The sequence below is a fragment of the Camelus ferus genome, chromosome 17, assembly GCF_009834535.1.
Source record: "Camelus ferus isolate YT-003-E chromosome 17, BCGSAC_Cfer_1.0, whole genome shotgun sequence".
Classification (NCBI taxonomy): domain Eukaryota; kingdom Metazoa; phylum Chordata; class Mammalia; order Artiodactyla; family Camelidae; genus Camelus; species Camelus ferus.
The window spans coordinates 25,083,939-25,106,802 of NC_045712.1; the positions used below are offsets into that span (position 1 = coordinate 25,083,939).

The 22,864-nt window shown below is 59.3% G+C and overlaps 2 protein-coding genes across 2 annotated transcripts; both read right to left on the reverse strand.

Annotated features, from left to right (window-relative positions):
* Positions 1-1,260: 1,260 nt before the first annotated feature.
* Positions 1,261-21,089, reverse strand: GNAI2 (G protein subunit alpha i2). The gene is made up of 9 exons (XM_006174098.3): positions 20,697-21,089; positions 6,915-6,957; positions 6,511-6,652; positions 6,178-6,338; positions 4,230-4,358; positions 3,707-3,836; positions 3,470-3,623; positions 2,883-3,097; positions 1,261-2,252 (listed from the first exon to the last, which is right to left on the reverse strand). Exons 1-8 carry the CDS (start codon positions 20,812-20,814, stop codon positions 2,907-2,909), a joined length of 1,068 nt encoding a protein of 355 aa, XP_006174160.1. The 5' UTR covers positions 20,815-21,089; the 3' UTR covers positions 1,261-2,252; positions 2,883-2,906.
* LOC116657147 (U1 small nuclear ribonucleoprotein C-like) lies at positions 20,876-21,667 on the reverse strand. Its single transcript, XM_032458468.1, has 2 exons — positions 21,589-21,667; positions 20,876-21,352 (listed from the first exon to the last, which is right to left on the reverse strand). The coding sequence occupies exons 1-2, from the start codon at positions 21,604-21,606 to the stop codon at positions 20,909-20,911; spliced, it is 462 nt and encodes a 153-aa protein (XP_032314359.1). The 5' UTR covers positions 21,607-21,667; the 3' UTR covers positions 20,876-20,908.
* Between the last annotated feature and the right edge of the window lie 1,197 nt (positions 21,668-22,864).

Below are 22,864 nucleotides of genomic sequence, written 5' to 3' on the forward strand. Positions count from 1 at the left end.
GTCACTTGGCGCTCCTCCGCCCTCAGAGGCAGGGGTAGCAGGAAAGGCCCGAGGGACTAGGGCGGAGACGGGGACTGGGGGGCCTTGATCTCCTTCCGATAAGGCTAGGGCGGCTGCAGCCTCTCATCTCCTGCCAGGACTCGCCCCCCGTCCCCGAGGCTTAGGGGAAAGGCAGGTGTGAGGAGGCGGGGTCCCAGGTCCCTGGCCCCTACCCTTCTCCAGCCCCTACCCGCCCCGCCTCCGCGGCGCCGACCCCAGCCCAGGCCGCTTTGTCCTACCGCGGGCGCGGAGCCGCCGCCGCCCTACAAAGCTGCCTTTGTGCCCCGCGGCCTCTGCAAGACCGGATGACGTCACCCTCCGTGATCGGCCCGGCGCGGGCTTTGGCGCTCTCTGGCGGCCAAAGGCGGAAGCGCTCCCCTCCGAGCCCCACGCTGGCAGAGGCGGGCCTTTCACCCAGCCTTTCCCACAGGGTGAGCGGGCCGCAGTCCCCACTGTCCAAGGCAGAGTCCAAGCGCTTTGCCTGGCGCTCAGGGCCCACCCCACAGGCACCCTGGCCCGGGTTATCTGCCGTTCCTTCCTCCAGCAACGCATGAGCACTTCACATAGCTTCATGGAAGCCTCTGCATTCTGAGAGCCCTAATCCCAACACAGCCACAGCCCGCCCCTACCAATGGCGACAGACACACTGAAGAGTAGCCACCGGCCTGTCCCTACCCACCTCAGCTTTGGAGAGGGACCTCTGGGGCAGAGACCTTTCTGGACATGCCTCAAGACCCCTACTGTCCTCAAGTTTCTGTTTAATCAAGCCCAAGGGGATCTCAGTTCTGGGCGGGGGGGGAGGAGGGTGTGCAAAGGGCTGCAGCCTACCTCAGTAGCGCACACCATCTCTGGGCCCTGGGCCTGGGAGGTGAGAAGTCACATTTTCTTCTGCACTAGATGCACTGGACACTCCACCTGCTCCCAATGTGTAAGAATCCTCTAGAACAGCACCTTAAGAAATGGGACCCACCATTCCAGCAACCAAACCCAGACTGCAGAGGTGCTGGAGGGAGAGGGGGAGACAGAGCCCAACGTGTAAGATGACTAGTCCAAGTGGGAAGGCTGAAGCGGTAAGACCTGAGCCTGAGTATGACCCGGAGAGCTAAGCACCCAGGGCCCTGCCAGAAGTGAGGGTCCAGGTCCACATCCCCAACACCTTGGCCCATTTCAGACTAGGTCTCTGCCCCTGAGGGGGAGAAGAATGCGGAGCAGTTCTCGGTATTTTTTCTTTCTACATTTTATTATTTCAAACCAGGTGAACAATTCCATAAAACGTGAAAAAAGCAAGGAAGTGTTCAACGCTGAAGGTCCCGGGCCTGGGGCGAGGGCATGAGGGGCAGGGCCCCTCAGCAGGCAGCGGCGGTTCCTAGGTTAGCGCTAAGGAGCTACATTTAGGTTAATGGAGCCAGGGCCCAGGGCCACAGGGGCAGGCCCTCAGTGACATTGGCAGTTGTCTGGAACAGCCCTTGGAACCCAATTCTGTGGAGGGCAGGGCACCGCCCACACAGGGGGCAACCAGCAGAGGGATGGGTGTAAACACGCAGACACACTCAAGGCACAGAATCACTGGAAAGGGGTTGGGTGGGCGCTGGTCAGGATTGGACAGTTTTAAATAGTTTTTCTCTAAAAAGTTTTCTAGGTTTGCAGTTTTTTTTTTCTCTTGACTTTCATTTTTTTAAAAAGCTATGAGAATTAGCAGGTGGACTGTGGTCTCCAGGAATGGTGGCGTTTCACGCTTCTTGTGCTTTTTCCTTTGGGGCCTCCGAGTGGCTGAGGGGGGCGGGTGGGCCTGGAGTAGGGGGTCGGGCAGGAGGCTCCCTGTAAACATCTGGACTGGGGCTGGGTCAGGGGCTGGTGTTGGGTGAAGCTAGGGGTCCCAGGCCGGAGAATTGGGTGCCCCTCCAAACACAGGCCTTGGGAAACTCAGTATGTGCTCCCCTCCCCCATCACAGAACAAGATGATGGTTAAAACCAGAAGAGATGCCAGGAGAGGGTACCATGGCCCTTCCCTGCACCTGGGACAAGGGCGGGCTTCAAACACAGAGGCCTGTGGCAACCCCTCCCCCCAGTCTCTGGACCTGAGGGAGGGGACAGGGGAACCAAGAACAGAGAGTGGAAAGAGGAGGAAAAGCGGCCAGGGGGACAGGCGGGGAGCGTGGTCCTCTTGCCCCCATCTTCCTCAGGGGCTGGGGGGAGCAGAGTCGGCGGTGGCCCTGGAGGTGGGGGACAGTCAGGGCATGGGTCGGGAGGTAGCCAGTGTGTGTTGCTCCTCCCACCTCCCTAGACAATGACCTTTCTCCTTTTTCCCCACCAGGGACACAGTAGCTGCCCAGGAGCCAGTGTGCATTGCTGGGCTACATGGGGGAGGGGAGTCTGTAGCACCACAGAGTCCCCTCCTCCCCCAGGGCCGGTGGGGCCCGCCCCAGCTTAGGACCCTCACATAGGTCCGAGGGAAACAGGGCAGGGCTGAGAGTGCAGAGCTGGTCATACTGAGTGGAGGGCAGCTGGGCCCCTCGATCATCAACCGACTTCAAGCTAGGCCAGTGGCCTGCTGGTGAGGAAGTTGAGTTTTCTCCAAGGAAGGTCGGGAGAGCCCTGTAGTTCTGCCCCAGGGCACCGCCAGGCGCTTCTGGGCCGCTGAACAGAATGAGCCTGGGGCCTACCTGTGCTGCCTCCTCAGTGCCCTGCACTGTGGCCCTCAGCACCCTGTGCCGCCCTAGCCCTCTGGTCTCCTACCGGCTGCCCAGGCCCCCCCCCCCCAACTGGGACCTCCTCAGCCCCCACCCCATCCCTTCTCTGGGTCAACGGCTCCCTTTGCTCCTCCCCAGCCCCCTGAGGCTCACCGTCCTGCCAGGCCCCGCTGCCCCTCAGAAGAGGCCGCAGTCCTTCAGGTTGTTCTTGATGATGACGTCGGTGACAGCGTCGAACACGAACTGCACGTTCTTGGTGTCGGTGGCGCACGTAAAGTGCGTGTAGATCTCCTTGGTGTCCTTGCGCTTGTTCAGGTCCTCAAACTTACTCTGGATGTAGCTGGCTGCCTCGTCGTACTTGTTGGCCCCTGTGGGAGACATGATGGTGAGGACTCGTGCTGCGTGTGCAGCTGGTGGGCCCATCCCACACATACAGCAGGGTTCTGTGCATGAACGGACAAACGTGTCACGTGTGTGTGACAGTTATGGGAGTGCACGTGCATGTCTGGGCGTATACACAGGGGCACCTGATTATGTGAAGGAGGATGCCCAGTGACATTAATGGGTACATGCCTGAGTGTGTTAGGAAGGGCCCCAGGGTGTGCAGGGACAAGTATATAAATAAGACTGTAAGGCGCCAGCCCCTGTGTGAATCCTACAGTTACCCTTCTGTCCAGCTGGGGGCACCTGTGGGCCACCTGGTCACCACCAGCTCCTCCCCAGAGGCTCAGATCCCACACCTGTATACTCAGGAAAGCAGATGGTCAGGGGGCTGTGTGTGATCTTCTCCTCGAACAGGTCCTTCTTGTTGAGGAAGAGGATGATGGACGTGTCCGTGAACCACTTGTTGTTGCAGATACTGTCGAACAGCTTCATGCTCTCGTGCATGCGGTTCTGGGGGCGGGACAGGACAGCACTGCGAGGTCAGCACCAGCCCCGCCCCCCTCCCCCCACCCCAACGGCTCTGGGCCTCTCACCATCTCCTCGTCCTCAGCTAGCACCAGGTCATAGGCGCTCAAGGCTACGCAGAAGATGATGGCTGTGACGCCCTCAAAGCAGTGGATCCACTTCTTCCGCTCGGACCGCTGACCACCCACATCAAACATCCTGCGGACATGGCGCCTTAGCTCCAGAGAAGGGGTTCAGGGAGAAGGTCCCCGCCCCATTTCACAGGTTTTGCCGAGTGAGGACAGAGGCCTGCTCAGAGTGGGGGCAGCTGCCTTCATGGAATCATCCATGCTCGCCCACCTCATCCCTGGTTCTGGGCCGGGGCATATCTAGACCAGCAGGGTCAGCCTGGTCAGCAGGGCAGGCTGCAGCCACACGGGGCAGGGTCAGCCGTGAGCTGCTGGCAACCACGCAGCCTTGAGAAACTTTAGCGTGGGGCCGGGAATCCTGGACCAGCCACTCTCTCCCAACACTGCCATCTGCAGGCCCTGGAGCGAGGATCCCTTCCCATTACTCCCAAGGCTGGCAGCCCCTGCCCACATGCCCGCTCACTTGAAGTGTAGGTCTTTGAAGGTGAAGTGTGTCTCCACGATGCCCGTGGTCTTCACACGGGTCCGCAGCACATCCTGCTGCGTGGGGATGTAGTCACTTTGTGCAATGCGCTCCAGGTCATTCAGGTAGCTGGAGTGGGTGGGGGGAGGTCAGTGGGGGTCAGCTGGCTGAGGAGGCCCCTTCCCCTCCATCCCCTCATTTTTCAGACAAAGCCCTGGCTTCTTTAACCCCTGCCTGCACTGCATTCACTGCTCAGGTGAAGAAACTTGCACTAATGTCCCTGCCTCCTGCCTAGGGAACAGGTCTGGGAGGAGGGGCAGGCAGCTCTATAGCTGACCAGCCAAGCTCCAGTACCCAGGTGTGAGCCAGGCCCGCTTCAGTCAGGATCCAGGGTGGTGGAGCTGCAGGCAAGGGAGCTGGGAGGGGGCAGATTAGTCTTTCAGTGAGGGATTCAGGATGCTAATTGACGCAATTACGGTACCCGCGGCAGAGCAGCCTGCCATGTCCCTCCATGCAGGGCTGGACAGGTTGGGGCCTGCCAGGCCCAGTGGGCTCTTTGCCCAGTGCCCAGTAAAATCTGGGCTCCTTAGGGGGAGGGCATCAACACTTGTTTGGCGGAGATCCCAGAGGTTCCTCATTACCAGCTCTCTTAATTAGTATCAATGCCACCCCTGCCAAGCCCTGAGACCAGCTCTGCTGCCTGCCTCAGTATCCTTGCTGGGCCCTGGGGGTTGGGTCTAGGCCTCCCAGCCGCTGCCCAATGCCGATGTCTTGCTCCTGGGGCTAGCCCTTGGCTCCCACCAGCAGCCAGGCCAGAGGGAAATGACTTCAGAGACGCAGGGACAGAACAGAAAAACAGGAAGGGCTATGGGGGACCATGACGCATGTGCTGTGACCTGCATACTGTACCTCGCCCCTGAAAGCCTCCAGCCCAGAAGCCTCACAGTGAGTTCCATATCATTTTCTCCCTTGTCCCCAGCAGATGCACTCACCCCAGGGACCCACTGCCCCACAGCTGCCTTGGAGGATTGCTGTGAAGAGGGGCTGGAGTATTCCTGTTCCCTGGGGTGCTCCAACCTACTGCTTCCCACCCCTGGGTGATCCTGTCACAGCATAAACCTGCCTTGGAGGGCCAGGCCCATGTTTACTGCTGAATCTCCACACCTAGAACAATGCTGGCCACAGCAGGTACTTAACGTCTGGGGAATGAAGAATGGGGATGATGGAGGAGTGGGAAGTGGCCTGGAAGGTGGCTCTAACCTCCCTCCTTGAGGATCCAGGCCACTGAAAGGGCAATGGTTGATAGGACCCACCCCTCCCTGCCTCCAGGACCCACAAACTCTGTTGGCACTGAGCCTGTGACCTCTGGGAGGGGCAGCACAGAGGCCTGGAGGCTCCCACGGTATTGGCGGTAATTCCACAGCTCCTGTGGGGGCTGTGCACTCACAAGTGCATTAAGGCCACTGTAAGGAGCAGGGGAGGCTGTCCAGGTGACTGGGGCCGGACTTAGGAATCATGGCCAGGCAAGATCCGCCTCCCACCCACCCCTGCTGAGGTTCAGCCTCTGAGTGGGCTCAGGATCGGATGGGAAGTGGAAGTGGGAAAGGTGTTCCAGACAGAGGGACTGGCTGAAGCGGAGGTAGGAGAGGGGAAGTGAGAGTGCAGGGCCAGCAGCCTATCTGGGTGGCACCATCTAGAGCCTATGGATGTCCCCTCACAGCCCTGCAGCTATCAGCACTGGCCACCAGCCTGTCTGCCCTATTCCCCGTGGGGTGCTCAGTGCCTCGCACCAGGCCAAACCCCAAATCACCAAGGCCTCGGTTGACAGTCAGCAGCTTCATGAATGGAGACGGGCAGTATCCTTCTGAGGGTGCTCAGCACCTCTGGCCCAAGCTGTGGGCCAGGTCTCCCCCACCCCACCCCCAGCCCGGCCCCTTGGACTACTCACTAGGCAGCAGAGTCATTGAGCTGGTACTCCCGCGAGCGGCCAAAGCAGGCCTGCACACCATGGTCAGCCCAGAGCCTCCGGATGACACCGGACAGGTCCTCAGGGAGCACGCCCTGCTCCTCAGCCGTGCAAGACAGTGCAAACAGCTGCCTGGCGTCATCCTAGGCACAGTGGTGAGCGGTCAGCAAGTCACAGGAGCACACCCCCACCTCACCTGTCAGAGGCAGGGTGGCCTCCAGCATGGCAACCAGGCTGGAGTGTTCTCAGCTTCCCCAGGACAAGACTTGCCCTGAAGCTTTATGGAAGGCAGGCAGGGTAGGGGAGTCCACATACCGCTCGGGAAGAGTCAGCAAAGTCAATCTGTAGATTGCCCATGGCTTTGACGATGGCCATGATGGACTGGATGGTGTTGCTGTAGACAACTGCCCGGTACTGCCGGCATTCCTCCTCTGAATAGCCGTCTTCATGGATGATCCTGGCAGCCAGGGGGCAGGGGTTAGGATCTATAGGGCACGTGGACCTCATATGGCCGCTGGGACTGCTGGGGCCTACAGGGACCTACTTCAGAAGAAGGAAGCTGTCTCTGGACCACTGGGACCTGAGGATGGAAGACTGCCTCTGAGGAGGTCCTGGGCCCTGCTAACACTGGCTGGGCCTACACCTAGGGGCAGTACAGGCTCAGAGGAAGAGGAGAGGAAATCAAAGTTTGGAGGCTGCCTCCCACACACAGCACTTACTTCATCTGCTTGACAATGGTGCTCTTCCCTGACTCCCCAGCACCTGGAACAAAGGGCACAGGCAGTTAGGGAGCAGGCCCAGTGGGGCCACACAGGCAAGCAACTAGCGGCCCGGTCGTGTGGCCCCAGAGGCAGAACTCACCCTCCCCATCAATGCACAGTGAGATGGAGACAGGTGGGTAGCAGAGTGCTCAGGGGTGCTGCTGGCAGGGCCACAGGGGTCAAGACAACCTAGACCACCTGCACCCCATGGTGGACACACTCCAGGCCTGTGCTTCCCACAAAGTCCACTGCCCACCGTGGCTCTCACTGCTCTGGCTGAGTCTGGCTGGAGACTAGAGGCCAGCCCCTTAGGAGTCACCCTGTCATTCTCACATATGCAGGCTCGCCACTCTGCGCCTGGTGCTCCCCAACATGGCACCTGGGCACTGCTGGCAGAAAGAAGCCCTGCATAGGGGTGTGGCAGCATTCTTCTGCCTCCCAGACATGGCCCAAGGCCCAGCCCCCTGCTTGCTGGGCCCAGGACCTGGGAGGCACACAGTCTCTCTCACACACACATGCACGCATGCACGCATGCACGCACACACACACACATGTGCACATGCACGCACGTCCCCGTGTAGTGACTCAAGATGCTTCCCTGGCCTGGCAGAGCCCCACCCTGTATTTCCCTTTGGTCAGCACTGAGGCATTTGCTGGCCCCTCTCTCTCGTGACTCTCATAGCAACCTCACACACAGGTACTATTTTTCCCATTTTACAGACAAGGGCGCTGAGGCTCAGAAAAGTAAAGTCTTGGCCTCAGATCCCATAGCCAGGATTCAGAAGGGCAGGGAGACATGCAGGACGATGTCTGGCCTGCTCAGCCCTTCCCAAAGTGCGGCTCAGACACTGTTGGACGATGCTCAAGAAGGGTGATTTTTTTAAAAAGCAGATTCCCCGGCCCCATCCCAGACATACCATCAGATCTCGAGGAGGGCAGCCTAGAAACCTGGGCAGGCCCTCACCCCTTCCCTTCACTGCTCCCTGTCCTGAGCTCCAGGTAGAGCGCACCTTGGCTGGGCCCAGCTTTCCCTCCCGGCCTTCACCCGGGCTCTTCCCTCTGCTCTGCCCCATCACTGCCAGTCACACCGGTACCTGCCAGGCACTGCCTCTCAGCAACTCTGGGTCTTTGCCCATGTAGTTCTGCGCTGGGTATATCTGTGCCTTGTCCCATTTACATGGGTCCCAACCCTCCTGATCACTGTGGCAGGTCTGTCCCTCTGAGCTGGGTGGGTGGTGGGGTCTGTGGAGAAGTCAGACTTGGGGACTCTGGCCCCCACATCCCTCAGGGCTGGTCAAGACAACCTCAGAGCTTGAAGGGCAAACACACAAACTACCATGAGCAGCAGTGATGACCACGGCCAAGCCATGAATAGTGCCTTAACTGTCAGATGTTTTTCTAAGCCCATCATGTCCACTACAGAAGCCAGTCTCACAGCAAGTCCCCAGGAATCAGTCCTAGTCTCACCCCCATTTCACAAATGAGGAAACAGAGAGGCTGCTGTCACATGGTTCTAGCCTCTCTGTGGGAGACCTCTTCACAGTTTCCCCAGCGCTGTCCCTGTGCCCTGTACTGCAGCTGGGCTACACAGCCCTTGCCACCAGGTTCACTCCCTGCTGTCCCAGGCAGACGCAGGTCTGAGTTTCTGCAGCAGCAGACGCTGCCGAGACCCCTGCCCTCCTGCATCTGCACTACTTCCTACCCTAGATCCAAGTTTACCAGGAGAAATGGGGCACAGCTACGGCCTTCACGGCTCTGGCCCAGGGTATGTCCACCACCCTCCTGAGGAGGAGGGTCTGACCTTGCCTCACAGATGCCACCAGCTGCCTGGAATCACTGGGCTTCTGACTATCCCGAGCCTGCTTTCCAGGAGAGTGGAGCATTGCGGGTGGCACAGATGGATGGCTGGCACAGCGAGCCCCTCTATGGGCTCAGCCCCTGGGCACTAGAGGCCCCAGTCCCAGTTATTTCCCTGGGTTTGGGCTGTGGTCAAGCGGCAGCAGCCCCTCAAACCCCCTTCACTGGGCTCTGCATGGCAGGGGAGCAGCTAGGAACCCTCCGCTGACAATCCCCACCTGCTGAGTGCGCACACAGGGAGAGGGCCTAGGAAAGCCTGAAGGTGCTGCCTGATCACTGCGGTCCTTCCCCCAGGGCCCAAAATATCCACAGAGCAAGGAGAACAGCACTGGCCTGGCTAACCACAAGGGCCAGGTAACTGCCTGGCTGTCCTATGCACCTAGGCACTTGCTTCACAGAGCAGGGGGAAGGGAACACATCCTGAAGCAGAGGAAGACCCAGGAGCCACAAGTCTCAGCCAGGCTTCGGGGCCCAGAGGGGAGAGGAGACCAAGGATGTGAAGTGATGGGTCAGCTCAATCATACCATCCTGAGTCAGGTGAACCGAGACAGAGCAGGCCACTATCCAGGGCACAGGAGACCTGAGGTGATGGTAAGGATTGCCCCCTCTTGTGTGACTTTGGGACCACTGTCCACTGACGCACCAGTCTCCCTGTCTGGCCCTCTTGGTCAGTGGTTGGGCCACCCCATGACCCTGCCCAGAGATGGGACGACAGCACAAACTTGCTTTGCATCTGATTTTCCTTGCAGCGACAGGTCCGGCAGAGACTAAGGGAGATGGCACCTGGGCAAGCCAGGCTGGAGCTGGGACACTTGTCCCCTACCCAGCAGCTAAGGGTCCACTTCCCTGTCCCCTTCCAGCCTCAGTCTCCCTTCCTCTCCCTTTTAAGAGTCAAGAGGATATTTTCTGCCCCCTACAGAGGTCATTGCAGAGACCCCCCCATTTGACAGGTGGACAGACCAAGGTCACACAAACCGTGGACTCAGGGTGGTCCCTTTGTCTTTCCAGCAGCCATGACTCAAGAGGGAAGGATAAGTGGTAGGTCAAGGGTGTGGTGCTGGCAGCCAAGCAGGAAGCTGGGGGGACACCAGGACAGAACAGAGGCCCGGCCCAGGAGCAGCTATGGTAGACAGGGGACAGGGGGAGAGGTGCGTGGGACCATAGCATGACACTCAGGTGGACACCCTGGTTCTTGGGCAGCCCACAACCTAGGTGACCCAGGAGCTGTGGAGCAGCAGGCTCCTTTTCCATCGGGGCCTGATGGTGCTCCCCCAGCAGATAGGCCAGTATTTGGCTTGGGGTTTGCTCGCACCTTGCCGATCCTAGGCACCCAGTTCTCCCCACCCAGCCCTGTGCCTTCCTCTCAGGGGCAGGGGCTTCACTAGCTGGCTCTGGATGGCCTCAAAGCTGCTGGTTGGGGGAACTCAGCCAACAGAAGGTGGCAGGAGTCTCCTACCCAGAGAGGGCCCATCAGGGACTCCTTCTCCAGCTAAGTGAGACCAGAGGGACCCACAGAGGCTCCCTGGGTGGCCTCAGTGTTCCCACTGGGCCATACCTCTTCCCACGAAGGAAGAAACCTCTGCAGCCTTGCCCTAGGGCGCAGCTGCTGGGCCCCCTGCGGGAGGGCAGTAATTGCCGTGATGTTCTGGGCGACAACGGCTGCTCTGCGTTAGAACATCTGCTTCCACTCCAGGAGCGCTGGGCCCCATCTGAGAAGGGAACAGATGGGGGAAGGGAGAAAGAACTCCACCTGCCTGAACAAGGCCAGTAGGGCCTCTACAGCAAAGATAGGCCACTGGTCCAATGGCTTGATGCTGATCCCAAGCCCCAGTGTCAGGTCTGGCTGTCGCCTGTCTATCGTGGACCCTCTATCTCCCAGACAAACCTCTGTCCTGCTGGGAGGCCCTGACATACCGCTGTCCCCTCTGGCCTCCATTTCCCCTCCACAGAGGCTATGAGGCCTTGAGTGGCCAGCCAGTCCACCTCTCACTTTCAGATCCTCTCTCAGAGGGCGCTCCAGACCTGCCGCAGCCCTGGTGCCCACCCTCATCCCTCCTGAGATCTCCAAGAGCTGCAGACCCTTCCTGCCCGTCCTCTGGCACCTCATCTGTGAGACGAAGAGGACACCTCATTATCATCCCAGGAGAGGAGTGGTGCCCGGCACATAGTGAGCATTTAGATCAAAGTTATCACTATTTTTCTACCCTTCGGAAGATGACAGATTTCCCCAAACCTCTCATTTCCTGCAACCCACTGTAACCATGCTGCATAGGTCACTGCAACCGCAGCCTGCAGAGGGGCCTGATGTGGCCATCTCATTTTGAAGGCGAGTTTCTGAGGCTTTCAGACAAAACACATCGGAGGGCAATGACCAGTGGCTAACAGGCTGACTCAGCAGTGGTGGTTCCCTGGCGGGACTTGTGTAACCTGGGACAGGAGTCAGAGCCACTCACTCCCTTGCTGGCTTTTTGCTCGGAGTTCGTCACTTCCCTTCCACACAAGCCGGCACTCCTACAAAGCTGGGTACTCCCTCCCGCCCTGGCAGCCTCACTGCAGACACTGCTCACTGGCTCCCCGCACCCAGAAGCCTGGGCAGGCTGGGTAACAGGCCTCCCTGGAGAGGCTCTGGTGCTGGTGGGCTCCCCTGGAACACGTGGGGCTAGGGAGGGCAGCGGCTGACGTGGCAGGCCTGAGGGCAGAGATTCTCAGAAGCAGTAGTGGCTGAGACCACAGGGTAGACTTGGGCAGCAGCCCAGCTCAAACCCTCAGCACAGGCCCGCCCCCCACTGCCACCACCGCCCCCTGCTCCCCGCCACCGGCCTACCCTGGTGGGGCGCACAGGCTGGGGTGAGAAGCCCACTCCAGAGGCAGCCCTGGCACCACCTCCCACTCTCATCCCAGGAAGGTGCCACGTCTCCAGCCCAGCCCGTGGTTCTGGGCCCCCACGGCTCCGGCCCCTCCCCTGCAGCCTCAGGGTCCCGCCCCGCCACCACCAGGGGGAGCCCGGCAGCCAGAGACCCAGAGGACGAGGTGGGGGTTGGGCCGCGCAGGAAAGCGTTTGTTTCTGAAAAGCAGCCTCAGCTAGGGGCAGCTGAGGGAGGTGCCTCCCCCATGGCCCCTTCCCGAGCCTGGGAAGCCCTCCGCCAGCGGAGACGCCGCACACAAGGGAACAATGGGAACGGGAGGGAGGGGGAGAGGGCCCCGCCACACAAAGGCCCTCCAAGCCCCGCCCCTGGCGTCTCTTCCTTCCTCCAGGTGCTCTTCTCTGGCCCCTCACTCCCCTCAAGGAGGCTCAGCCGGGGTCTGGCCCTGTGAGGGACAGGGACATGGGTCTCAGATGGTCCTTGCAACACCCCCACCCACATGTGTGGCCTTGCCTTCCCCCAGGTGCCCCAACAAACCCAGAACTTTCCTCCCTCCAGTCTCTGCCACTTGGGCAGCCTCTAGCAGCTCCCAGGGGTTCATGAACAACCAGGGCCTGGCCTGCTGTGGCCAAGTCAGAGCTCTCTGTGCAAGGGAAACAGGCCTCGGGTCCTGCCAGACACAGAGCGGGCTTTCCAGGGCAAGGCTGTATCTCCCTCAGTGGGGCCCTGCCCAGTGTACAGAGGGAAACTGAGGCACTGGGTAAGATAGGCCACCCTGAAGGAGAGGAAGCCCTGAGACCAGTTCACAGTTGGCCCCTCAGGCTACAGGTCTCACCCTCTACAGGAGCCAGGTGATGCTGGACAGGGCCCAGGTCACACCCCTCTCCGTGATGCTTCTTCATTTAAGGAATTGCTTTGTGTTTTCAAAGAATCTAAATCACCCCTCTCTCTCCCTGATTCATTGTGGTAGACCCTGGGTGAGATGCCCAGTGCCTGGGCCTCAGTGTCTCCATCTATGACACGTACCCCTCAAAGGAGTGCGCCAAACCCCAGGCCTGCCCTGAGTAGCCTCCCTTGGGTCCTCACATCCACCCTAAACTGCTTCAAGGTCCAGCCCAAACCAGCAGTTTGTCTACGTGCCCACAAGCCATGGACCATGCTGAGAATCATGACATCATAGGTCCTAGCACTGAGCACAGTGAGAGGACAGGACAGCCTGAGATCACACAGTGAGGAAGGTAGGGGAGTGGGCCTTCTGGGACCCAAGGTCTTGACTGGCCATGAGGATGCATGGTCTTGGCTTTGTGTCCCCTGGGGCCTTGGTGCTTCTGCTGCTTCTGCCCGAGCTCTCCTACGCCTCTTAGGCTCCTCAGCACCCTCGGGCCCAGCCTGACAACACAAAGCAGAGCTCCTGGGAACCTCTGTGGAGGAGGGCAAGGCAACAAAACTTGGATTTGGAGGCTAAGAAGCATGAGGGTCAGCCTCACCACCTATGAGGCTGTGGCTAGCCCACACCATGGACACATCAGTCGCTACACGGTGCCACACACAAGCCCACCATAGCATTTGCTCTCAGGGTGGCCTTCTGCCCGAACACTCTTCCCTTCTCCTCTGGACAACTCCCAGTCTTCAGACCAGGCTCAGTGGCTCCCACGCGGGACTTTGACAGCCTCTGAGCCTTGCTCAGGCCTGGCCTTAGTCCTCCTAAGCCTGGGGGCTGTGAGAGGCAAGAGCATAATTTCAGGGGGGGAAAGCGAAGTGCTAAGCTGCCTCACTATGACCCAAGTATTACTGTGAAGGGCCAGGGCCAGGGCCAGAAGCGGGGACTTTGGGAAGCAAAAACGGGGGCAGCTGCATTAGGATGAGGTCCCCCATGGACATACAGCAGATTTCTGGCTTTGAGCAGGAAAGACTCATAGGGTCCTGAGTCCCATCCTCCAGGGTAGATGGCCCCCTTCCAATTCCCTAAAAGAACTGAGGCTCCCCATCAGGACCCAGGCTTATACAGAACACACATGCGTACCCACAGCATCTGCCTATCATCCTGACTGACCAATTCTTGCCAGTTGGGAACAGACTCCTGGAGGGCTACAGGAGCTGGGGGCAAGTGCTCAGAGTCACTACCTGGGTTGTGTGCTTGGTTTTGTCTCCACTTACTGGGTAAGTCATGTAATGTCCCTGACCCTCAGTTTCTGCATCAATGAAACAGATGTAATGTCAGTCCCAGCCTCACACAATCAGGGCTCAAACAGAGGTGGCTGCTGTCACCAACAGAGAGGAAACTGAGGCCCAATGAAGGCACCCCCAGGCCCAGTGGGTAGTCGCAGGGGGGAATCCTTACGCTGGATCAAGGGCCCCCTGTCTACCCTCAGGCAGGGGAAACCCAGAGTGAGCTAATCCCGGGGCTGCTGCTCCATTTCCGGGCATTCATCTGGGCCTGCAGCCGGCCTTCCGGCTTTGGAGGGCAATGGCCGCTGGGGAACATAGGAGCAGCCCTCTGCTTTCCTGCTAGCCGCCCCCCCTCCACCCCATGCCGGCGTCCCTCTTCCAGCCACCACTTCCTGTGGTCAAAGGAGGAGCCTGGAATCCTTCTCAGAGGCACCACCTTCTCTGAGATCCTGGGTCCAGTGGTTGCTGGGGAAGGACAAGGGACAGAGCTGTCTGGACTGACTCCAACCCAGTGACTGCCAGTAGGGTGGCCCACGGGGAGATGCAGAAGAGCCTGGACAGGTGGGGCCCACCTTCTTAAACCTCTTGTTGACCTGGCTCACACCCCCCACCCCAGTGCAGAGTGTAAGCGGCCCTCTGGCCTCTTCCTCTTTTGGGCTCCTCCTCCTTCAGCTGCTTCCTCCTTTTCCTCCGGTGTGGACACCACTTCCCCGAGAGGCCCAGCCCTGCCATGCAGACTTCACGGCCCCTCCTCCCACCCGGGGCACAGTAGGTGTTGTCATCAACACCCCCCCTGGATACCTGAGGCTGTAGCAGCTGTGGCATCCGGAATTCTCCAAGCCACGAGGACACCTTCTCAACAAGCCTTACACGATCCCACCTTTAGGTTTTGGCTCAAACTGGCTGGGTACTTAACTGCCAAGCCTTGGAAGTGTACTCAGAAGGCCAACACTGAAGGCCAGCCTGCCCTAAAGAATGTGTGGTTTTTCCAGGGAGATTATTATTCTTCCCAAATCATCAAGATGACCAGAGCCCCAGAATCAGCATTGGAGTGAGGGTGGAGTGGGTTGGGGTTTAGTAAGAACAAGAGCTCCGGGCTAGGGAAGCTGGGTGGGGCTGGGTAGAGGGGGCCCCACCCTGCACCTGTGGCTGAGGGAGGGACTGCCTGAGAGTATCAGGTACTAGGGCCACCATCAAAGGGCCTAGTCCTCTGCCCTCCCAGGGGCATTCTTAGGCAGGGCTCATAAGCTGTGGTTTGACCATACATAACCTGTTGACCCCTTCCCCTCACTGAACGCTTAGGTTGGGACTCCTGCCCTGAGATACTGGGAAGATGAGACAGAAGCTGGCCTGGGCCCTGCCCCCATCTGCCCCATCCCGCCAAAAGGTAGCACTCAGGCTCCGGGTCAGACTGTCTCATCCTCTGCTGGGGATGTAGGGGGTGGGCAAGGGCCTGGTCCCTCAGAGGCTAAGAGTTTATGTGGACAAAGCTTCCTCCATCCTGTTCCTGCCAAAAGAATGGGTGGCTTTTAGAGACAGAGACCGAGAGAGACACAGCCAGGGACTGAGACCAAGGGCAGGGTGTATAGGACCAGTGTGCCTGCCTGTGGGCCATGCTGCTCTAAGTGCTGCAGCCCAGGGACCTCACCGGGCTCCCATCAGGCTCCACCCCCAGAACTATCTGCTGTCACTTTTTGGGCAACATTTGCAAGCCTAGGGTAGCAAGGATACCACCCAGTGACCCTGCAACTCAGCCCAGCCCAGGGCCAACCCTGAATGGCTACTCAGGCCCAATCGTGCCAGTCCGCATCTGGCAGCCTAGGCTCCAACTTAAGCACAGTGGGTGGCTCAACGCTGCCTCAGGGCTTGGCATGGAAGCCTGAGCTCTTCAGCTGGCTTGACTTCCACCTCCAGCCACAGTGGCAGTGATTCCCTCTCCTTACCACCTGCTCTGCCCTGTCTGGGGTTCTCCACCCCCAATCCTCCTGGGATGCCCTCAGCTGAGCTCCAGTGTCAGTTCCTTTGCAAAACCGCTCTGATTCATGGGTATCCTTTGAAGGACCCAGTTTCACTACTATCCTAGAAGTGGGACTTATGCTGGCTGCACCGACATAAGTTATGGGCGGGGGCTGAGTTCAGTGGGACTCCACAGGATGCTGGCAGAGGGGGGTCAGAAATGGCTTAGACCCCTACTCAATCCCTAGTGTGGGAGCTCCAGCCCCGTACTACTGGCTCTGGAAGACAAAGCCAGGCCTAGCCTGGGGGAGGGGTGGGAAGAAGAGACTCAGAGACTCAAGCTGCCCCGCCCCCTATTCAAGTGCTAATGAGCTCCAGCCAGGATGGCCGGATGGCGGGATGGGGAAGGCTCTGGGGAGAATAGGAAGACTGGAGGCCCGCCTGGGTACCAGCCCACTTGGTACCCAGGGCCCTGCCACACCCCCAACCCTAGACCCCCAGGAAGGTAGCTCAGCCCCCAGAGGTTGAGCCTAAGGTCCCCAGGACTGTGGCACTCAAGCTGGCACCAAATGTCTACAAAACTCAGTCTCCCACTTGCCGTGAGCAGCTGCCTAAGGACAAGGGCAGGTGTTCCCCAGGGTCTCTATACTGCCGCCAGGCAGACTCCAGGCCAGGAAGACCCCTCCCCACCAAACTCTCAGCTCTGCAGGAGTCAGCAGAGGGTCCCTTGCCACTTTGGTATACCATCCCCACAACACCTGTGGCTGTAGGCTGGTACCACATCCCAGGTTACAAGTGGAGAGCAGATCGTTTACCAGGATTTCCCCTGTTGCGGGATTTCTCAGGCCGTATGCACTAGGGAAGCTGGGATTTGAGCCCAGGTCTTTGTGACCCCAAGAGCTGGTCTGAGAAGGGTGAGCCCTCCTCTCCCAGGTCAGCAAACACCCACACAAAGTCTTGGGAACCTAGGTCAGGCCCTCCTACCTCAGTGCCCTTGCTGAGTTGGTCCCCTCTGTCCCCAGTGCCAGACCCTGGCAAATGTTGCTCATTTTCCAAGGCCACTCAGAGGACCGCCTCTCCAGGAAGCCCCACACTCCATTCACAGGCATCATTAGACTCTACCCCATACCCAGCCAGCCAGGATCCCAGGCAAGCCCTTCCCACTAACTCCAGCTACACCAAGCCCCAAGCAGCAGCCCTAGAATTACTTACCCCTGTTCATGGCTGTGCTCAATTCTCATTCTTTCCACACACACTTAGCAGGCACCTACAGTGTGCCAGGCCCTTTGCAAGAGACACAGTCAGGAAAAAGGGCACAAAACTCCCTTTTTTCTTTAAACCTAGTTGAGCCCTTGTGTGTGCAATCTCCACAATGGCCAGGCCAAGAACTCCTGCAGCATTGTTACTCTGTCTGAGCCCCAGGGCTGTGGGGCAGCTCCTGCCCTAATAGCTAGATAGGCTCTACTGGAGATAGCAGGCCTGCAGTAGTCCACAAACAGCCTGAGCTGAAAGGAAGAATGCAAAGCCACTCTCCCATATGAACAGTTGGAGTCCCTGCTGGGTGCCGTGCCCTGTGACAGGCTGAAGACTTATCAGCAAGAGATCTGCACCGAGTGGGAGAAGGGCCGTCTCTGAGGTGCCATCATAGCCTGATGAGAGCAGGGGAAACAGCCTGAAGAAGTTTTCCCTCCACCAGTCCTGGTCATTGGCCCTTGCCACCTGCTCATGATACGGCAGGTGCTGGTTCAGTGGCCTCCATCTTACTCCTCCATCTACCCATCCCCAAGACCAAGTTCACATTAGGATCACTTCTTTCATTCAACAGAGAAGAATCACTCAGTAGGTACCAGGCTCCACGCTTGGCATAGAAGGCTCAGAAATGAAGAGGACACGGCCCTGCCCCGTCTCAAGGGAGAGCAGCCCTGACGCCAGCAAATACCAAGCTCTGATGGGGGAAGCTCAGAGGGAGCCAGAGGAGGTGCTTTACCAGCCTCAAGGAAGGGGGGTTGTCAAGGAAGGATCCTGGGAGGTGGTTCCTGAGCAGATTCTTGAAGAAGAAAAGCAAGTAGGAGTCAAACAGAGGAAAAGTACATCAAGTGAAGGAAACAAATACAAAGTCCCAGGGGCAAGAGAACTGCTGTATTTATACCCTAAAGCCTTCCTGGAGCCAACGATGGACACTATCTCTCCTTACTCTGTAGGCTGCCCACCCAGCTCATCCCAATTCAGGGACACCCCCTAAACACACACTCTGGCTTACTTTCCCCAAGTGCCCAGCCTGAGGCCCCAGATTCCACCTGGGGATAGCTGGTCAATCAAGTTGAACTGGGAAGGGGAGTATCCTTGAAGTAGGGCTGGTATCAGCAACTCTGCTCCCCCTACCAAGCTGCCAGGAAAAACCCTCTTACCAGCATGTACCACATCTGCCTCTGCCCCGGTGACAGTGACTGTACCCGCCCACTGGCAGGGCTACCCAGGACAGGAAGGAGCCAGTATGCGGGTGGAGCAGCAGGCGTGGTTCTGGCTGGGAGGGAAGGCTGGCAATTGCCCAGCCTGAGTCCCGTTGCCTGGACAGAGTCTTTCCCGCTATGTGGGACGGGCACCCAGCACTCTGAAGCTGCCTCAGCTGGGCTCCCATCACCATCATCACCTGGATGGGGAAGGGATGGCCAGCCAGGATCCTTCCCCAGGCAGTCCTGGCAGACTGGGTCCTCAATTTCAGACAGAGTTTGGTCTCCTAGGCCCTCACAGTGCATCCTCTGCAGGGTCTTAGCCCCTACCCCACACTCCCAACAGGAACCTCCATGAGGCCCCTATTCTCCCCATCCTGGGCACAGCACTCCTCTGGCCCAAACCCAGGAAGCCCATTTCACAGAAGAAGCAAGGGCCAGAGGGGGAGGATGCTGAGATGGACTCCTCAGCCTAGAAAATGCTGAGCCGGACCCTATACCCCTGGCTGCTGCCAGCCCAGTGTGGGAGGGGTTGCCATGCCCAGAACCTGAGCAGGGCTCCAAGGACCAAGATTGGTGGGATGTGGTCAGGATACAGAACAGGCCAGGCCGGAGCCCTGTGCCCTACCGGCCAGCCCCACATCTCAGCAGCCACCGTAACTGAGACTGGCCTGGGAAGGGGCTGGCTGGAGGCTCCCGGCTGGACCCGGGGAGGTAGTGGTACTGGAAGCACCCTCCCTGGGTCCAGCGGGCAGCAGCAATGGGCATTCCACCGTGTCGACACCCACTCACTGCCGCTGCCGCACTCGCAGCAGAGACAGGAAGAGGCAAGCGCCCAACGCAAAACAGCCCAGGAGGCTGGGCCGCCGCCCCTTCCCGCCCCTTCTCTTCCTCCCCGCAGCGGCGGCGGCAGCGGAGCGGATGCCATTTTGAAACCTCCGGGGCTGTGCCCCTGAGGCCAGGCCCCCAGGGACACTCAACAGATGGGCCCAGGACAGAAGACACGCTGCTCCTCAGCCATAAGCCCAACGTGAAAAGCCCCACTTTTCACAGCCTGGGGACCCCACAGCAGCTCTGGTGCTGAGGGGCCACACCCCCCCCACATACATGGTCCAGCCTTCAATGCTGCCACAAGGGCCTGCTTCCCCCTCCACCCCTGAAACTCCCCTAAATCAGGCTGCCGTTGGGCACCACACCTGGTCCTAGTGGGAGGCTGCACTGGGACAACTACCAGACCCAAAGCCTTTGTAAAAGTCCACTTCAGATGCTCACCCCAGTAGGCCGACTACTTATCCAGCTGGTCCACCACTCCCCCCTCACAGGGCTTCAAGACCCTACAGGCCCACCCACTCCCGGAGGCCACATCCCAGTCCTTTGGGCCCAGAGGGGTGCGGGAAGCCAGCAGATCTCCTTGGCCCGCCCGCCGGGGGCAGCAATATGTCGGCTGTCTCACCACTTCCACTTCCCCCCACCCCTCAAGCAGCCACCATCTTCCCTGGCCTTGGAGGCGACGCAACCCAAACTCCTCCACACTCCTTCCTACTCCAAGACACCCCCTCACTGGCCCAGACAGGACTTAGAAACTGGGAAACAGACAGCCAGCGGAATCTCCCTGGAAAGCTTCAGGCCTGGCCCCTCCCCCAGCATGACCAGTGGCACCTCAGTCCAGTCCCTTAGGGGGCTGGTGCCCATCCTCCCAGCCTGGCCCACCTGGTGCAGTGTGGGTGGGGGAATCTGGAGAAGGCCAGTGTGTGGGAGAGGACCTAAGAGCAGGGGAGCAGAGGGTCTGAGGAGAGATGCGTGCAGAGAGGGAGCCGCTGGGCCAGATGTAGGGAACAGGGGTCTCTAAAGGTTTGGTGGGTCCTGCTGAAGAGAGAGCTCATAAGCAATCATCCCACTCGAGAGGTCCCTTGGGGTCAAGGTGCACAGGTGGAGGGTATAGGGTCCAAAAGAGGGATGAGGCAAAGAGAGGAAAGGAGGGAGTGAGTGGGGGCCTGATAGGGGCCCCGGGATACTCATGCCCAATAGGAAGAGAGGGAGCAGGTGAGGGAGCAGGTGGTGCCTGAGGGTGGGGGCTGAGTGGGATTCTGGGGGTTTGGGTAAAGTCTAGGGAAAGATGGAAGGACAAAGCAGGGGCTCTGAGGGTCTGTGAGGTTGGTCAGCAAGGGTAGATCGTCAAGCAGAGCTCTGAGCAGCAGTCGTTGGGGCACTGGTGGCTGCGTTTGAGGTTTGCGTTCTGGGATGAGTTGAGGATCTGACCTACAGTCTGGGCTATGGATCAGAGGTCTAGGCCAGTCGAGAGTTTTGATCCATTATTTCTATGTCCTTGTCGGGCGGCCTGTGGATTCAAGGCCGAGTCTGGGAGTTCGAAGCCCTAGTCTGCTGGTCAAAGTCGGGGATTTGGGAGGGGAATTGAGGGGTCCGAGCGCAGGGCGCGGCCTCACCCAACAGCAGCAACTTCACCTCCCGCGCCGCCTTCTCGCCGTCTTCCCGCAGGTTCTTGTCGATCATCTTGGAGCGCTCGGCCGCCGCCTTATCCTCGGCGCTCACGGTGCAGCCCATCCCGCCGTCCGCCGGCCCGGCCGCTGCCCGGCCCCGACACGGCCCCGGCCCGGCTCGGCCCCGCCCGACCCACTCCGCTCCCGCCGCCGGCCCTCTACGGGTAGCTCTCAGGTCGGCAGTTCCGAGCGTCTGCGGGCGGTGCCTTCCAGGCGGCCGCGCACCGACGGCAGGGCGGGCCGGGGGTGGGGCCGGAGCGAGTCAGGCCCGGGACTGGGCCGGGGCGGGCCCGGAGGCGGGGCCAAGGGAGATCTAGGGCCGGTGATTGGCTTGAGGGCGGAGCAAAGGCGAAGTTAGGCGCAGCCCAAGCTCGGCGGGGGCTGGAGGCGGAGCCACGCCAAAGGATAGCTCTAGGGGAAGAGCCTAGCCTAGGATTGCACGTAGGGCCGGCTGCAGGCGGGGCCAGGCTTGGATTGGGTAAGGAGCGCCAAGCTCTGCTGCCCGACGGCGGGGGCGGGCGGATCTCGTAGCCCGAGGATGGGGATCCGCGGCACCTCGCGGGCCTAGCAGGAACCAGCCCTCCGAGCTCCTGCGAGTTGGGCTAGCAGAGTGGGAAGAGGCGTGTCTTCGTCACTTGTTAAAGTTAATGAACCCAATAAACTTGTTTTGGGATCTGCAGAGCCCCAGGAGCTCTCTGGACTGGGCCTTTTTCCGTCTTAAAGCTGCCTTGGTCCCTTCTCTAGGTAACAGTAAGAAAAAAATCTATTGCCACCTCAACACCCTTGGCCAGGCTGTCTCCCTCAGCAGGGGTACCTTCTCTAATCAGCCAAGACTTACCCATCTTTCTTTGATCATCTAGGAGGTATCCTCCTGCAGGTGGCCATCCTGGATTACAACCTGGGACCCAGCAACCAGGACCTAAGAGAGAGAGAGAGAGATGCCACCTGACTTGTGGGAACATAAGTGGCTGTGATCTTATTATGGCCTATCACCACTGGACAGTGGCTGCAACCCCATGGCTGGGCAAAGGTGGGGTGGAGGCAGCAGCATTTCGGGCGGTACATTTCAGTCTTTCTGACCCTGTTCTCCAGGAGGAGTACACAGCCCCCACCTCTGATGGACATTTGAAGGGTCTGCCTCGGGTTACCCAGGAAGGTGTCCTGTGTGGCCCCAGTGCCATGAGCTGGGAGTCCCCAGCCTAAAGACGAATAAAGGTCCACAAAGTCAGGAATGGAGCTGGCCACCAAAGGTTGGCCACCCACTGCCCCCTGTTCAGCACAGACTCTCTCCTTCCCACCTTGGCACACAACTTGTTTCACCTCCCAGTCCTCAGGCTGTCTGCTTTCCCTGGAGTGTCTGTGTGTCCCTATCTGAATGGCTCCCCTGTTGAGGAGCCATTGGTCTGTAAGTCTTCCAATGATTCCCCCAGGGCACCCTCCTGCCTGGAGCCAAAGCTCAGGTAGGCCCTGCTATAAGCACACAGCAAATCTGTCAGAAACACACAACGCCCACCCAGGGACACAAACATTGAAAGATATGCTCTATATATCCATACATAGGTCCAGCCTCCAAAGTGCTTCAGATTCACAAGAACACACTGTAAAAATGGGCGCACACAGCCAAGAATTCAGCCTGTCCACACACAGACTACAAACCCAGCTCCAAGGCAGGCCTCTTCCCCCGCCAGCCCCTCCCCTTACTGGAGAGCCGATCCTCCCTCCTTGGGCCTCCACGGCCTGCTCCTAGCAACAGCCAACAGCTCTTGTAGTTGCCAGGCAACAGGGAGAACCTGTCAGCCCCTTGGAGGCCAGGCTCACCAGAGGTAGGCAGACACAGACCCCAATCAATGGAGGCGGGGCAGGACACTGTCACCGGGAGGAATGGCTTCCCCCAGGCCCAGGCCAGGTCCTGTGGTATTAGTCTGGTATTTGCACCCTTGTCACCACTTAGCCACTCCCTTCCAGTTACATGTTCTTCCTAGAGAGTCCAGCAACCCCTGCTGCCCTTGCTCTGGGCTGCTCCCTCTCCATTGGAGTCCCTAGGGCTACAGCTAGGCCTCTGTTTGCTCCTCCAGTCACATACCTCCCACTCCAGGGGCTCAGAACCCCACGAG

Bases quoted from the DNA above. Each gene is read 5' to 3' on its own strand.
- GNAI2 (XM_006174098.3), bottom strand. From the start codon at position 20,814: ATGGGCTGCACCGTGAGCGCCGAGGATAAGGCGGCGGCCGAGCGCTCC. The intron at 4,359-6,177 runs GTGAGTAGTCCA...CACCCACTCCAG, and splicing joins CTCAATGACTCTGCTGCCTA to CTACCTGAATGACCTGGAGC. The intron at 3,624-3,706 runs GTGAGAGGCCCA...TCCCGCCCCCAG, and splicing joins TAGCTGAGGACGAGGAGATG to AACCGCATGCACGAGAGCAT.